This window comes from Myodes glareolus, chromosome 1, assembly GCF_982192425.1.
Source record: "Myodes glareolus chromosome 1, mMyoGla1.1, whole genome shotgun sequence".
In the NCBI taxonomy this organism is placed as follows: Eukaryota; Metazoa; Chordata; class Mammalia; order Rodentia; family Cricetidae; genus Myodes; species Myodes glareolus.
Window position 1 is genome coordinate 72,180,192 of NC_142026.1, and position 15,768 is coordinate 72,195,959.

Genomic DNA, 15,768 nt, shown 5'->3' on the forward strand with positions numbered 1-15,768 from the left:
AAAAGGGAACACTTCTGCATTGCTGGTGGGAATGTAAGCTGGTACAGCCCCTTTGGTTGTCAGTGTGGTGATTTCTCAGAAAATTAGGAAACAACCTTCCTCAAGACCCAGTAATATCACTTTTGGGTATATATCCAAAGGATGCTCAATCATGCCACAAGGACATGTGCTCAACTATGTTTATAGCAGCTTTGTTTGTCATAGCCAGAACCTGAAAACAACCTAAATACCCCTCGACCAAAGAATGGATAAGGAAAATGTGGTAATTTACACAATGGAGTACTACACAGCAGAAAAAAATAATGACAGCTTGAATTTTGCAGGAAAATGAATGGAGCTAGAAAACATTTTGAGTGAGGTAACCCAGACACAGAAAGACAATTATCACATGTACTCACTCATAGGTGGTTTTTAAACATAAAGCAAAGAAAGCCAGCCTACAAACCACAATCCCAGAGAACTTAGACAACAATACATACACTAAGAGAGACTTACTTAGATCTAATCTACATGGGAAGTAGAAAGTATAAAAAGACAAGATCTCGCCGGGCAGTGGTGGCACACGCATTTAATCCCAGCACTTGGGAGGCAGAGGCAGGCGGATCTCTGTGAGTTCGAGGCCAGCCTGGTCTACAAGAGCTAGTTCCAGGACAGGCTCCAATAACTACAGAGAGACCCTGTCTCGAAAAAAAAAAAAAAAGACAAGATCTCCTGAATAAATTGGGAACATGGGGACCTTGAGGGAGGATTAAAAGGGGAGGGGAGAGTCAGAGAGGGGAGCAGAGAAAAATGTAGAGCTCAATAAATATCAATTTAAAAAGGTTAGAAAAAAAGAAAGAAAATAGAGGATCATTTTATTTTTAAAGGTTTATTTATTTATTACATGGACAGTGTTCTGTCTGCATGTCTGCCTGTAGGCCAGAAGAGGGCATCAGATCTCATTACAGATGGTTGTGAGCCACCAACCAGTATGGGTACTGGGAATTGAACTCAGGACCTCTGGAAGAACAGCCAGTGCTCTTAACTTCTGAGCCATCTCTCCTGCCCTAGAGGGCCATCTTAGACACCATATATCAGCCATACATGTCAAGCAATGTCTGAAGCAAGGAAAACCTCACAGAAGTGAGTCCAAAGGAAGGACAGACATCCCAGGCAGAGTAAAGAGGGTGGGTGGTGCGCAAAGGAAGCAGGAGGCAGGAAATTAAGTGAGAAAATGTTGAGGCTGGTTGTGCTTGCCTTTATAATCCTAGCATTCTGGTCACTGAAAAGAAGGATCACAAGTTTTGAGGCCAACCTGAATTATATAGCTACATTTTGCTCCCCGCCCCTACGCCTGTCTCCTCCCAGCACCAGAAATTAGGTGAGGGGCCAAAAGACCTTTATAGGGGTACATGGAGTTTGAGGGCTAAAGGAGGAAAGGCTGTTTTTTTATTCCTGAGCATGATGAACACCACCTCCGGAGGTGTTCACCTCAAAAATGAGGTATGGCTGAACCAGCAAGACCTCTCAGCAAGTAAAGGTGCTTGCTGATGAGATCGACCAGAGCTCCATCTCCAGAACTCACAGGTTGTCCTCTGATCTCCGCCAACAGGCACACACTTTTTTGTTTGCTTGCTTTTGTTAGTTTATTTAAGTGAGGAATTGTGGTTTGTAGGGCTGAAGTCTAAGCTGGGAGCAGAGGAGCCGGTGAGAAACGAAGTGTCCCTCAATTAGTGCCTCCCTGAGTAGGGGGTCCCTTCCCAGGCTGGGTCCCAGTGGCCCAGCCACCTCTCACCTGGACCAGGGCAGTGCTACCACCTCCGCACCCCCCCTCCCGCGCCCCACCTTTGTCTCCCGCATCCTGCCTGCCTCCACGCTGGTCCCACGGGAATATCTCTGAAATGCTAATCCGATCATATGACTCTTCTGCTCAAAATTTTCTCAATGACTCCTCAGTGCTCTCCAAATAACCCCAAGTCCAGCCGGGACCAGGAGCCTGCCACAGAGCCCGCCACAGACCTTGCATCAGGTTCAGGCTTCTCTCTGACAGCTCTGGCCACCGTGGATGGCCACTTAAGATCCCACCCCAAGTAACAAGCCCCTTGTTCTCTTCTGTTGGAAATTCTTCCTGTTTACCCACTTGCAAGTTTGTTACTTTTCTTTTTTCCCTCAACCCCCTCGTTGTTGTTGTTGGCTCATTTGTTTGTTTGAGACTAGGGATGGAGTAGTCAAGTCTGATCTCGAACTCCTTCTGTAGTCACTGCACAGAATCTCCATTGCGCAGTCTCTGCTGGCTCAGTGTTGGGATTGCAGGCCTGACCCACCTGTCTTTTCTTTCTTCTCTTTCTTTCTTTCTTTCTTTCTTTCTTTCTTTCTTTCTTTCTTTCTTCCTTCCTTCCTTCCTTCCTTCCTTCCTTTCTTTCTTTCTTTCTTTCATCATCTTCTTACTTTCTCTCCTCCTCCTCCTTCCTCTCTCCCCTCCCCTCTAAGAAAAAATTTTTTAAATTTTTATTTTATGTGTTTTGCCTACCTGTATGCCTGTGCCCTGTGCCCCTCCCCATGCATACTTGGTGCTGTGGAAGTCAGAAGAGGGTGCTAGATCCCCTTGGAACTGGAGAGTTATAGAGGGACTGTAAGCTGCTGTGTGGGTGGTGAGAACCCAATCCAGGTCCTCAGCAAGAGCAGTGGTTGCTTTTAACCACTGGGCCATCTTGCCAGTCCCCAAGCCACTGATGCAAGGAAACGCAGAGACTTATTATAGACAGCTCTTGGGGTGTTCTTCTTCGTGTGACCACTTGGAGAAGCTCCACATTTCCACACAGTAAAGCTTCTCTCTCTCTCTCTCTCTCTCTCTCTCTCTCTCTCTCTCTCTCTCTCCCTCCCTCCCTCCCTCCCTCCCTCCCAAGATGTACAAGATTCCACTGGGTCATGATTTTATTTGGCCAGGCGGTGGTGGCGCACACCTTTAATCCTAGCACTCGGGAGACAGAGGCAGGCAGATCTCTGTGAGTTCGAGGCCAGCCTGGTCTACAAGAGCTAGTTCCAGGACAGGCTCCAAAGCAACACAGAGAAACCTTGTCTCAAAAAACCAAAACCAAACCAAACCAAAACTGCAGTAGGGATCTAGTGAGATGGCTCAGTCAGTACAGGCACTTGTACCCAAGCCTGATGACCAGAGTCAGATCCCAGTACCCACATCATAGGAGAGAACTGACCTCTGAAAGTTGCCCTCTGACCTTCACAATGCACCATGGTGTGTGTGCACCCACACACATAAATAATAAATGTAATAAAATGAACTGCATCTGATTCTGTCTATTTGTAAGTGTGTATGTGTGTCTGTGCACATACTCTCAGAAGATAGAAGAGGGTGTTGGAGTTGAAGTTACAGGGGATTGCATGACCCTTGATTGGGTGCTGGGCACCAAGCTCTGGTCTTTTGGAACAGCAGCAAACACTCTTAACCACTGAGTCATCTTCTCAGCTCCATACGTGTGCGCGCGCGCACAGGTGTCGAGGTCAGAAGCTAACCCACGGGAATCAATTCTCTCCTTCCATTCTGTGGGTCCTTGACAACCAACTCAGGTCACCAGTCATAAGGCAGGCACCTTTACACGAGTCATCTTTCCTGCTTTTCAAATACCTACATATAAATTAAAACCAAAACAAAAATGTAGCAATGAACTTGGCACAAAAATAATATTGCATATTTCTGGTCTCCGAAGGGTAAATTCCTGGAATTGCTAGGTTGTTAAAGTTCTCCAAACTTCTACTCACCTCAGAGGTATACAAAAGGAACTGTTTACCCACACTCTTGCCAACAATGTTTGGTATGAATTTAAACCTAAAAAAATGGCACTGTAACACAGGGAGATTCCTGCAACAGGCCTTTTCCCATCACGTAACTTTGAGAACTGTGGCTATGGTGGTCCCATCTAACAGGCATTGAACCTCCAGTTTCAGGGAAACACCTTTGCCAAGAAAGACTAGAGGAATGACATTCACTTTCCCGAATCAGAGCGCTTCCCTGTCGCGCCCCCGTGACTGATTCTGATCTGTCTGTCACCTTGCATCAGACTATGAATTTTCACTCTATCGATCCAGCACCAAGGACAGAGTCAGCCCACAGTAGGTGCTCTGATTAAACTCTTTGGGTTGCGCTCCAGGGGCTTACTATAAAGGGGAAAACTGAGGCTCAGAGAAGAGAGAATTGGTTGCCCAGGCAACCAAGGGAAAGCGGGAGTCAGGCTCCATTATAGAGTGCGGGTACACTCTCAAGCTTGTATCTCTTCACTGCTTCGTTCATCTTCATCTCTGCCTCCTCCAACCCTCCTTCAGACCCAGCAGCCCAGCACAGTGCCTGGCACCGGCAGGGCTTGATAAATGCCTGTTTGTTGAAAGAATGAATGAATATGTGTTATCTGTTGGGAAATGGAGGAGGGGTGGTAAGCTGGATCCACAGTCCCAGGCTTGCAGCCCCCTCTTCCCTCGGAGGGTCTAAAAGACAGGCCTTCAGCCCCTTCCCCTCCTGGGATTCAGGAGCCGCATCGCCCTCCCTCTCTGCCCCCCAAGGTCCCTGGCCCTCCGCTTCCGGCTTCTCAGCCAGTCTTTCCTCTTCCAGCCTCGGACCAAACACCGGGTTTCCGGGGGGAAGGCTTAGGCTGTAACACCGAGCCCAGCCTCCTCCTCCACCCCCCACCACGCTCAGCCTCCTCCCTCCCCGCCACCACTGTCCGCGATCGCCGGGCAGCAGGGAAGGAAGAAAGGAGCGCAGGAGGCGGAGGTAAGACCGGCGCCCAGAGACTGGGGCGAGCACCGGGCCCTAGGGGAGCAATCCCCTTGGCCTCGACCCGCTGCCCCAGTTCTGCAGATCATACCTACCCGGAACAGATAGCCCCCTCTTGGACCTAGGGCCCCCGACAGCCTGCAGGCTCCACGCCCTCTCCGGACACCACGCCCGGCCAGGGGACTGGTCACAGCCATCTCTTCCCTGGAGATTTTCTCCAGACCACCTCCCAGCCCCCTCCTCTCCCCTGTCTTATGAGTCAGATCCCCCTACTCAGCTCCTTCCTTCATCCAGAATCAGGGGCTACGTCTAAGTCTAGTTCGCCTAACCTGTTCTGTCTGAAACCCGGGACTCCTAGCCTTCAGTCTGCCTGCCCGAGACCCAGGGATCCAGGACTCAGCACTAACACTCCTTCAAGCCCAGGAGTGCAGACCCCAGCCCTCCTCCCTCAGACCCTGGAGTCCAGACCCCCGCCCTCCTCCCTCAGACTCAGGACTCCAGACCCCCGCCCTCCTCCCTCAGACCCAGGACTCCAGACCCCAGCCCTTCTCCCTCAGACCCAGGAGCTTAAAGCTCTGCTACTCCTTGGTCCCTCCCAGCCCCTGACTTCTGGGAACACACACTCCATTTCCAGGTCCTCTGGACTGAATCCCACCCAACTTGGGCCCCAAGGGTGGACTGGTTCCCAATCCCACTGAGAATATTCAAGCCCCCGGGCCCTGGAGCAAAAGCAGTTGGCTGACTTTGTCTCCCTGTGTCTCCTGTGTATTGTTCTGTCTTCTTGTCTGTCCCCGCCTCTGATCTCTATGATCTCTCTCTGTCTCCATCTCCCTCCCTTCCATTTCTTCTGGACTTTGTCGCTCTTTCCTACTTCTTCACAACTCTCTCCTCTCCTTTATTGTCTCCGCCCCTCCTGCCTCCCCTGCCCACTTCCCCTGCTTCCCACCGGTCTCCTCTTCTGGACCGAGGATCTACCCTCCTCTATCTCTCCTCTTCTCTTCACCACGCCCCACATCCTTCATCTCTTCTCCCTGCCCCTGCCTCTCCCACTTTTCCCCCACAGGCATGGATCCACAGCCCCCTCCACCTGCCCAAGGCAGTCCACCTCACCGTGGCAGAGGCCGAGGCCGAGGCCGTGGCCGTGGTCGAGGCCGTGGTCGTGGCAGAGGGGGTACTGGAGCCCCTCGGGCACCTCTGCCCTGCCCCACCTGTGGTCGTCTCTTCCGCTTCCCTTACTACCTGTCTCGACACCGGCTGAGCCACTCGGGCCTCCGGCCCCACGCCTGCCCCCTGTGCCCCAAGGCTTTCCGCAGGCCTGCCCACCTCTCCCGCCACCTTCGTGGCCACGGGCCCCAGCCCCCGCTGCGCTGTGCTGCTTGTCCACGTACCTTCCCGGAGCCGGCCCAGCTCAGGCGCCACCTGGCCCAGGAACACGCAGGTGGTGAGGTGGATCTGTCCACGCAGAGGGCAGTGAAGGAGGAGCCCGAGTCCAGTTGGGGTCCACAGGACGAGGGCGTGGAGCAGCCCTCCACAGCGGTGGCCGGGGTTGCGGAGGAGGCGGCAACAGTGTGGCCCCAGACGTGGCCAGCCGGGGACCCAGCCCCTGTGGCTGCCCCCACGAATACCGATCCTCCGGAATTAGAGGCTGAGGAGGCCGAGGCCGGGGCAGCGGAGCTAAGGGCAGAGTTGGCACTGGCCGCGGGGCGACAGGAGGAGAAACAGGTCCTTCTTCAGGCCGACTGGACGCTGCTGTGTCTCCGCTGTCGCGAAGCCTTCGCCACGAAGGGGGAGCTCAAAGCGCACCCGTGTTTACGCCCAGAGGGCGAGCAGGAGGGCGAAGGGGGACCCCCGCCCCGCCCCAAGCGACACCAGTGTTCCATTTGCCTCAAGGCTTTCGCCAGGCCCTGGTCCCTGTCGCGCCACCGGCTAGTCCACTCCACCGATCGGCCTTTTGTGTGTCCAGACTGCGGCCTGGCTTTCCGCCTGGCCTCCTACCTCCGCCAGCATCGCCGCGTCCACGGCCCTCTCAGCCTGCTGGCTCCACTGCCTGGGACCGGCAAGAAGGACGACAAGTCCTCAGGTGGACGGAACTCAGGGAAAGGGCCTGAGGGGGGCGAAGCGACAGAATGTGGGAGTGCATCGGAAGGGGGTGAAGGCGGGCAGAATGGAGGAGATGCCACCCCAGCCCGGCCCCCGGCGGGGGAGCCACGCTTCTGGTGTCCCGAGTGTGGCAAAGGTTTTCGACGCCGGGCACACCTGCGTCAACACGGGGTCACCCACTCTGGGGCACGCCCTTTCCAGTGCGTGCGCTGCCAGCGGGAGTTCAAGCGATTGGCAGACCTGGCCCGCCACGCGCAAGTTCACGCTGGGGGTCCCGCCCCGCATCCGTGCCCTCGATGCCCACGACGCTTCTCCCGCGCCTATAGCCTACTGCGCCACCAGCGTTGCCACCGCGCAGAGCTGGAACGGGCGGAGCTGGAGAGGGTCGCTGCCCTGCAGGCACTCCAGTCCCAGGCCGCACAGTCGCCCCAAACTCCACCGCTTAAGCAGGAGGCAGAAGGGCTCCCTTTGTCCATCGCACACATCAAGGAAGAGCCGCCCTCACCTGGTACCCCACCTCAGTCCCCACCGGCTCCCCCTGTCTTTCTCAGCGCCTCATGTTTTGACAGCCAAGACCATTCAGCCTTCGAGATGGAGGATGAGGAGGTGGACAGCAAGGCCCACCTACGGGGATTGGGGGGCTTGGCCTCCTGACCTTCACATTCACCCTCCGCCCCTCCAGTTGACCTCCGGGTTTGCAGTAAGGAAGATGGAAGTTGAAAGAGAGATACCTCCTCTGCCTACCCCTGAGCCCTGGGTCATTCACCTTCCCTTTTACCCACCCCTAAACCCCGATGCTGGTTAAGAAACACTCACCCCAACACGTGTCTTAAGTAAAGGTAGGATAAGGCGGAGGGCACTTGGCCAGAAGGATAGAGACTGGTGGGTTGGCCTCAGCCTGCCCGTCCCCCACTACAAACACTGGACACCATCGCCCGTTTTGAACTGCCAGACCCTGGGGGTTCCCAGTAAGAAAGGTCTGGGCCCTTTCCTCTGTCTTTGTGAATAAATGTGAGTTCGTGCAACCCACGAGTGAGGCTGTCTGTGGAGGTGGGGGTCGGGTGAGTCAGGATTTGCCCACACTTGGGTTCAGAACAAGGATTCTCACACATCGTCTCCCAGGAGAGTGTTTGATAGTGAAGAAGCAAGAAGTCCGTGGACCCTGGATTGGGAAGAATGCTGAGTGTACTGAGAGAGAACGCCCTCAGGAATCCTGTGTGCAGTTAGTAAGTCAGCACGGTACACACTGTTTTCCCTTCTCCGGGGCATGTTCGAGGCACAGAATTACTACTCCGTGTCTGAAAAGGCACTAGGTGTTTCCCAAAATTCCTGTTACCATCGTGAAGGTGCCAATGGTCTCTCTCCATTTTCCTGAGGAAACCCAAGAGTCAGATATGATCTAAATTGGGTGCAATCCTGGCGTTTTGGGGGTGGAGGTAGTCAAAACAAGCCTGTGACTTAGCCAAGGTCACATGACAACAAGAGGTACAGCCAGATGTGGCCCCAGACACTGTGGCTCCGTAGCCCACGCTCTTAACCTTTATCCACTGGTTCATTCATATCTTCTTTCTTCATTCATGCTGGAGTGTCTCATGGAACCCCACACTGTGCAGGGCGCTGTCCTGGTGCTCTTCATTCTTCTGTGAATGAAACACAGTCCTTTCTCAGTGTGTGACTTCCATTCTAGTGGGAGGACAGGGACGCGGAGATGAAACAATTGAGTAATTGTAAAGCATCTTAGGGATGAGTGAGGTGACTCAGTGGGTAAAGGCCCTGGCAGCTGAGCCTGAGAACTCAAATGATGGGAGGATGGACCTAACTCCTAGAAGTTGTCCTCTGACCTCTACACGCTAACCATGGTGTGTGCTTGCACACACACACACACACACAATGAATGTAAAAATCATCTTATTAGCGGAGAGATGGAGACAGATGATACAGGACAAGGAGGGGAGAAAGCACAGATCCATAGAAGGATCAAGCAAGCACGGCAGTCACTGGGGATGCATCTGAGAAGGAAAGCAGAGCTGTACAAAGGTTCTGGGGTACAGATGTGGCTGGTGAGGTCAGGGAGCAAGGAGATCAACTTGGCTCCTGAGGGAAAAATGTGGAGGGAACGGGGTGAGGGCTGAAGAGATAGATCAGTGGTAGAGAACTTGTGAATTTTACAACGGACCCTAGTTCAGTTCCCAGTACCCACATGGCAGCTCACAACCACCCATTAGCTCCAGTTCCAGGGGATATCATGACCTCTGACCTCCACAGGTGCCAGACACGTGTGGTGCACATACATACATTCAGGCAAAACACATAGATATAAATAAACCTAAAAATCAAAAGAGTGAGAGGAAGGGAAGGCCGAAGGCAAGATCTGGGAGGGGATGGGAGGATTAATATGGACACTTTCAGATCTTTTAACTGACGTAAAATAGAAAGTTGTGGAATGTTTCATGCAGAAGCCAGAAGGATATGGCTTTCTTCTTTCTGTTTACCATGGTTTTGTGAAAAAATTTAAACAAATAGAAAATTGAAAGAATGTATGCTAGTATCCTAGAGTCCAAAATTAGTATTTTTGCATGTTTGCTTCTGAGTAAATCAATTCATTATTCCATCTATTCATCATATCTATCCATAACTATCCACCCACCATTAAGCAGTCATTTTTCTACCCATATGTTCATTATCCATCGGTCATCACCTATTCACCCATTGACACCTGTGTCTCACCCCCAGCTATCCAGCCCTCCATCACCCACCTGTCATTCACCATCCGTCAGTCTATCATCTGTCTTACCTATCCATTTGTGATGGCTGTTCTTTTCTTTTCTTCTTTTGTTTTTGTTTTTCAAGTTTGAGACAGGATTTCTCTGTATAATAACTCTAGCTATCTGGGAACTAGCTCTTATAGACCAGGCTGGCCTTGAACTCACAAAGATCTGCTTACCCCTGCCTCCCAAGTGCTGGGATTAAAGGCGTGCACTACCACCACCCAGCTGTGGTGGCTATTCTTGCATTGATCATCTGTCCATCCATCATCCTTCATTCAGGCTTCCGTCATCATCTATTGACATCCATTCATTTATTACCCATCCATCCACCATTCATATCTCCTTTGTGATGGCTATTCTTGCATTCATCATTCATCCATCCCTTCACCATCTTCATCCCTCTGTCACTTATTGACATCCATCTATTATCCATTCATTTACCCTAAACCCATTATCTAATCATTATTCACCCACTGTTATCCATTTATCCATCCATTCCTTTATCATCCCTTTGCATCTATACATCCATCCACTCATCTATCTAACATCATCCACCCACCATACTTTTTTAAACTGTATTTTAGAGCAATTTGAAATTGTGGTCATTTGACTCAGAAGGGTCCCCCTATACTCATATATTTGAATACTTGGTCCCCAGTTGGTGAAACTGTTTGGGAAGAATCAGGAGATGTGAGCTTGTGGAAGGAGTTGTGTCACTGGGAGTGGACTTTGAAGTCTCAAAAACCCACACCATGCTCAGTGTAGATTAAGTTGTAACCTCTTGACTATTGCTCCTGCACCATGCCTGCCTGCTGCATGCTCCCCTCTATGATGGTCATGGACTCCAACTCTCTGAAACTGTAAGCCCCAAGTAAACACTTTCTTCTATAAGTTGCCTTGATCATAGCATAATGTCATATCTTTTCAACTTTTTACGTTTATTTATTTACATATAGTCTCTGTGTGTGTGCGTGTGTGTGCAAGTATGCCCAAGTATATGGGCATGCATGCCTCAGCACGGTGTAGAGGTCATCGGATAACTTACAACAGTTAATTTTCTCTGTCACCCTTTGGAGTCTCTGAGGTTGACCTCAGATTGTCAGGCTTGGCTGCAAGTGCCTTTATGGCTGAGTTACTGCCCCAAACTCTACTCCTTTAGACCTAGAGCCTAGACCAGCATCCTACCGCTGAGGCATATCTCCACCCTTTGCTGCTGGATTCTAAACCAAAACTCTACCATTGAGTTATATCCCCACCTCTCACTTTAAAACAATATTTACCTTATTTTTATTTTGTGTATATGTGGCTGTGTGTGAGCATGTGGATGTGGTTACCCAAGGGGGCCAGGAGAGGGCGCTGAATCCCCTGAAACTGGAGTGACAGGTGGTTGTGTACTCTCTTAGTCTCTCTGTCTCTGTTTCCTGTTTGTATCTCCATCTCTGTTTCTCTCTTTACCATCCAATTTTTGTCTCTTTATCCTTCCCCTTCCCTCTCTTCCTCTTCTCCGTCTCTCTTTCCTGTCTCCTTATCTCTATTAACTCCCATTTTCTGCAAGAGCAACAAGTGTTCTTAACCACTAAGCCATCTCTGTAGACTCTTTTCATTATTTATTTTGAGAGAGAATCTCTAACTTGCCCAGACTGGCCGTGAACTTTGGACCAAGTCTTCCCTACAAGGCCTAGCCTATACTCTTTATTTTGTTTTGCTTGATGACAAAGTCTCACGTAACCAAGGCTAGCCTTGAATTCCTCAGCCTCAGCCTCTGCCTCCCAAACTAAGATTACAGGCACATGCCTCTTCACCAGGATTTTATTTTGTTTTTGTACTGTTGTGTTTCAGTCAAGTTCTTCCCATGTAGCCCAGGTTGGTCTCCAATTCCATCCTCCTACTTCAGTCACCTGAATGCTGGGATCATACACAGCACCAGCCATGGTGGCCTAGCTTCCAGTCTCCTTAAACAAACCACTAAACAAGTGCACACTGGGAAGAAAGGAGTGGCAAGTAAGTTCATGGCAGAGATGGAAGTTGCTAGAACAATCCTTTGTCTCTTGTAGAAGGAAGTGTTATCCCCCATCCCATGTCCTGGTTTAGTTATTCATTCGATCATTTCCGGGCATCAAGCTGCCTCGAGGGCACGTTTTATAGGTTGAGAGATGTGTTTTATAGGTAGGGTGATTTGTTATAGATTGAATAACACTGATCCGGCTCCACATTATTTATTTCGTTGGAGCTTACCTGTTGTGATGCGGGTGTACACAGGAAGACAGACCACAGTGATCCAGACCCAGGCACACCTCTCTCCAGGGAAGCAGAGGCTGTAGGAACAGTAACTTGCCAGGGCCCTAGGTGCGAGAGCTGTGCCTCTTCCCGACTGGCTCTGGAATGTGACTGGGCAGCGCCCCCAGCCTCCCCAAGCCTTATCTGCCATCGCCCACACAGTGCCAGGCAGGGAACCAACTGGGCAAATAATCTGCCGGCACCCTCGGCTCCCACCCAGTACTGTGTGGAGGAGAAGGGAAATCAGGGCGGAAGCAGGAGGGGACGTGAGGAGGAGAAGTGGGCAGAGACTAGGTGAGAGAGAGAAGAGATGAGAGGATGCAGAGACAGCGAGAGAGACAGATATGGAGGAAGAGAGAGAAAGTGAGAGGCAGACAGAGACACAGAGATGGAGAGATAAGGAGAAAGCTGGGAAGAGACAGAGGTGGAGAGAGGGGTAGAGACTGAGAGACACACACACAGGAGGATGGGGAAATACGAAAGAGACAGTACAGTGGGAGAGGAAAGAGAAGGGGAGACGATGTGTCCGGGTTGTTAGTTCCAGGCCGGCAGACCCAGCTGCTCTCCTGGGCCACTGCCATGCAAGCTTCCAGGGACAGGGACCTCACCTTGCCTGTCTCCCTGCTTCTGTCCATTTCTGGTACAGTCCAGCTCTCACCTCTCCTAGATTTGATGGGCAGTTCTCCACCTGGAGCAGCCCTACCACTACTTCTAGGCCTCCCTGTAAATGCTAAGCGCTCTCACTCCACCTAAGATCCACCCCTGTCCTCTGCTGTTCCCCCATGTGACATAAACGTAAGCTGATCCCCAGGATCTCTAAATTCATTTATTCCATCTGATGCTATCCCAGGTGCAGTGGTAGGGGAACCTGGCAGGCGACACTAACCAACTTCCCCGAAACCCAGGGAGATGGCTGTCAGTAGGCCTGGCCTGGTCAGATGAATTCCTAGAAGGAACCAGGCTCTTCCTGAGGCCAGAGGATGATTTCGCCCGCGGGAGGTCTTTGCTGTTGTCCTTGGAGGTGCACATATTGTGCCACATAGCAAGGAACTCAGATGGCCTCTGAAATTGAAAGCAGTTCCATCCCATAGCCAGCGAGGTACCAGAACACTAAAACCTCAGTCCTAGGGCCACGGGGAATTGGGTATCACCTCAGTCTGAATGCGCTTGGAGCAGGACCCAGCCCAGCCCACTTCGGAAGCTTACGTTGTCCCGGATTCTTGACCCACAGAAAGAGCAAGCTTGCTCTTGGGTGCCACTTCGGGGTACAGCGTAGAAGATGAATAGTCTCCCAAACACACGCGCTAGGCCTGCCCACTCCGTGCATCTTTCTCCTCTCCCTGCTGCTGGCCCTCCCCACCAGTATTTCTGCTTCTTTGTCTCTGCCTCTCTCTCTCTCTCTACCCTCTACCCACGTCTCTCTTTGCATCTGTCTATCGGTCTCTGGCTCTCTCTCTGTTTTTCCTGGTCTCTCCCTATCTCTCTCTTTCTGACTTTGTCTCTCTATCACTATCTGTTTCTGTGCCTCTCTCTGTCTTCCTGTCACCGTCTCTCCATGCCTCTCTCTCTGTGTCTCGCCCCCACCCCTGTCTCTACATCACTTACCATCATCTCCACCACATCCTGTTAGGAGTTTGGTGTCATCCACATAACTTATTACCAGCGTTATTAAGTTGTCGCCTTACCAAGGCACAAGTAGAAATTCTTTCTCTTTAATCTCAGTCTGTCCACTTGTTTCTTTTCTAAAGCCGTTGTGACAAAGCATAAATGGGGGCTCAAAACTACAGAGATTAAACATTGCACTGTTGGGCTGGAGAGATGGCTCAGAGGTTAAGAGTGTTGGCTGCTCTTCCAGAGGTGCTGAGTTCAATTCCCAGCAACCATATGGTGGCCCACAACCGTTTATGATGAGATCTGGTGCCCTCTTCTGGCTTGCAGGCATTTATGCAGACAGAACACTATACATAACAAATAAATCTTTAAAAACAAACAAACAAAAAAAATCATTGCACTGTCCAGGAGGGTACAGACGTCTGAGCTCACGACTCAGACCGATGAACCCACACAAGGTCTTCTCCATTGCCTTTCCATGGAAACCTTCAGGGTCCCTTCAGCCCTGCCTTCATGGACACACAGCATCTGTACCTTTTTGTCTACACTTAACCATCTTCCCGTCAGGACAGTTGTCCTTTTGACGAAGGATCCATCATAGTTTTGTTTCCTGCTGCTGTGATAAAATACGCTGACTAAAGCGACCTCATGGAGGAAAGTCTGGCTCACAATTCCTGATTACAGCCCATCATTGCAGGGCAGGCCAGGGAGCAAAAACTAATCACAGTATATCCACGGTCAAGAGCCGGGCGGTGAAAAATGCTAGTATGCTTGTCTTCATGTCCTTCTCTCTGCTCTTATACTATCCCATATCCCCTGCCCAGGGGACGGAACCACCCGCAGGCCTTCTCACCTCAATGAAAGCAATCAAGATAATATACGCCAGGTGGTGGTGGTGCAGGCCTTTAATCCCAGCACTCGGGAGGTGGAGGTAGGCAGGTCTACAGAGTGAGTTCCAGGACAGGTTCCAAAGCTACAGAGAAACCCTGTCTTGAAAACAAAACAAAACAAAACAAAAAGATAATTTTTCACAGAAATGCCCACAGGCCCACCTCGTTTCCCCAGAAGATCCTAGACTGTGTCAAACAGACAGAATAAAGCAGGATTCCACCCTTGTGGGATGGAAATCCGTTCAACACTAGAGTACCCTCCACTGGTAAAAATGAAGGATACTGCAGGTTCCATTTGTAAATAACTCCGTGTTCTGAGATGCTAAGAATTAGGACTTCAATGCTTTTCTTCTTTATTTCAGTGTGTGTGTGTGTGTGTGTGCTGCGTGTGTGTGCATGTGTGCTTGGAAACCAGAGGACAACCTCAACTGTCATTCCTCGGGTGTCAACCACTTTTTTTTAAAACAAGGTCTCTTGTTGGCTGGCCTTGAGCTCATCTATAATTGAGGATGATCTCAACTCTGAATCCTCCTGCCTCCACCTTCTAAGAGCTGAGATTCTAGCTACGCATCACCACACCTACAAGATGCCATGGAGATGGGCTCCAGGTGGTCCTTCGGCTCCTAGTCCTCCAGCTTCTTCCTCCTTCCTGGGTCACCATGGTGTGTCACCATACCCAACTGTAGGTGTGTCTTTACAGGAAATGATTCAGGCCACATGGACCACCTGCTAGTGTGCCAGCTAGTGTGTCTGCCACCGATCCTGATGATCTGAGTTTGGTTCCCAGGATCCAGACTGTAGAAGGAGAGAACAAGCTCCTGCCAGCCGTCCTCTGATTTTCACCCGTAGGCTGCAGCAGGCACAAATAATGGTTTTAAAAGACTGTGTCTGGATCAGAGTGGGTACAGTTATCTGAACAGCTGGTTCTCTGGGCTTCATCCTCATCTGTCGAGTGGAATCAAAGCCACTTTCCCTCCTGTATTCTCCCCGTTGGTTCCACTGGACCTCTAACCCTTCTCTCTGGGCCCTGGAGACCACATGTGGTTCACCGTGTCCTCCACCCCTTCTCTCTGGGCCCTGAATACCACGTGTGGTTCACCGTGTCCTCCACCCCTTCTCTCTGGGCCCTGGAGACCACGTGTGGTTCACCGTGTCCTCCACCCCTTCTCTCTGGGCCCTGGAGACCACGTGTGGTTCACTGTGTCCTCCACCCCTTCTCTCTAGGCCCTGGAGACCACGTGTGGTTCACCATCTCCTCCACCCCTTCTCTTTGGGCCCTGGAGACCATGTGTGGGTCACTGTGTCCTCAGCATCAGACACATAGTAAATGGATAGCAAATGAGCAAGGTGAGGGCTG

At 51.0% G+C, this 15,768-nt stretch overlaps 1 protein-coding gene across 1 annotated transcript; it reads left to right on the plus strand.

Moving 5' to 3' along the window:
* The first annotated feature begins 4,628 nt into the window (after nt 1-4,628).
* On the plus strand, nt 4,629-7,890 carry Znf579 (zinc finger protein 579). The gene is made up of 2 exons (XM_048426915.3): nt 4,629-4,762; nt 5,829-7,890. Exon 2 carries the CDS (start codon nt 5,831-5,833, stop codon nt 7,517-7,519), a length of 1,689 nt encoding a protein of 562 aa, XP_048282872.3. The 5' UTR covers nt 4,629-4,762; nt 5,829-5,830; the 3' UTR covers nt 7,520-7,890.
* Nucleotides 7,891-15,768: the final 7,878 nt, after the last annotated feature.

Bases quoted from the DNA above. Each gene is read 5' to 3' on its own strand.
- Znf579 (XM_048426915.3), top strand. From the start codon at position 5,831: ATGGATCCACAGCCCCCTCCACCTGCCCAAGGCAGTCCACCTCACCGT.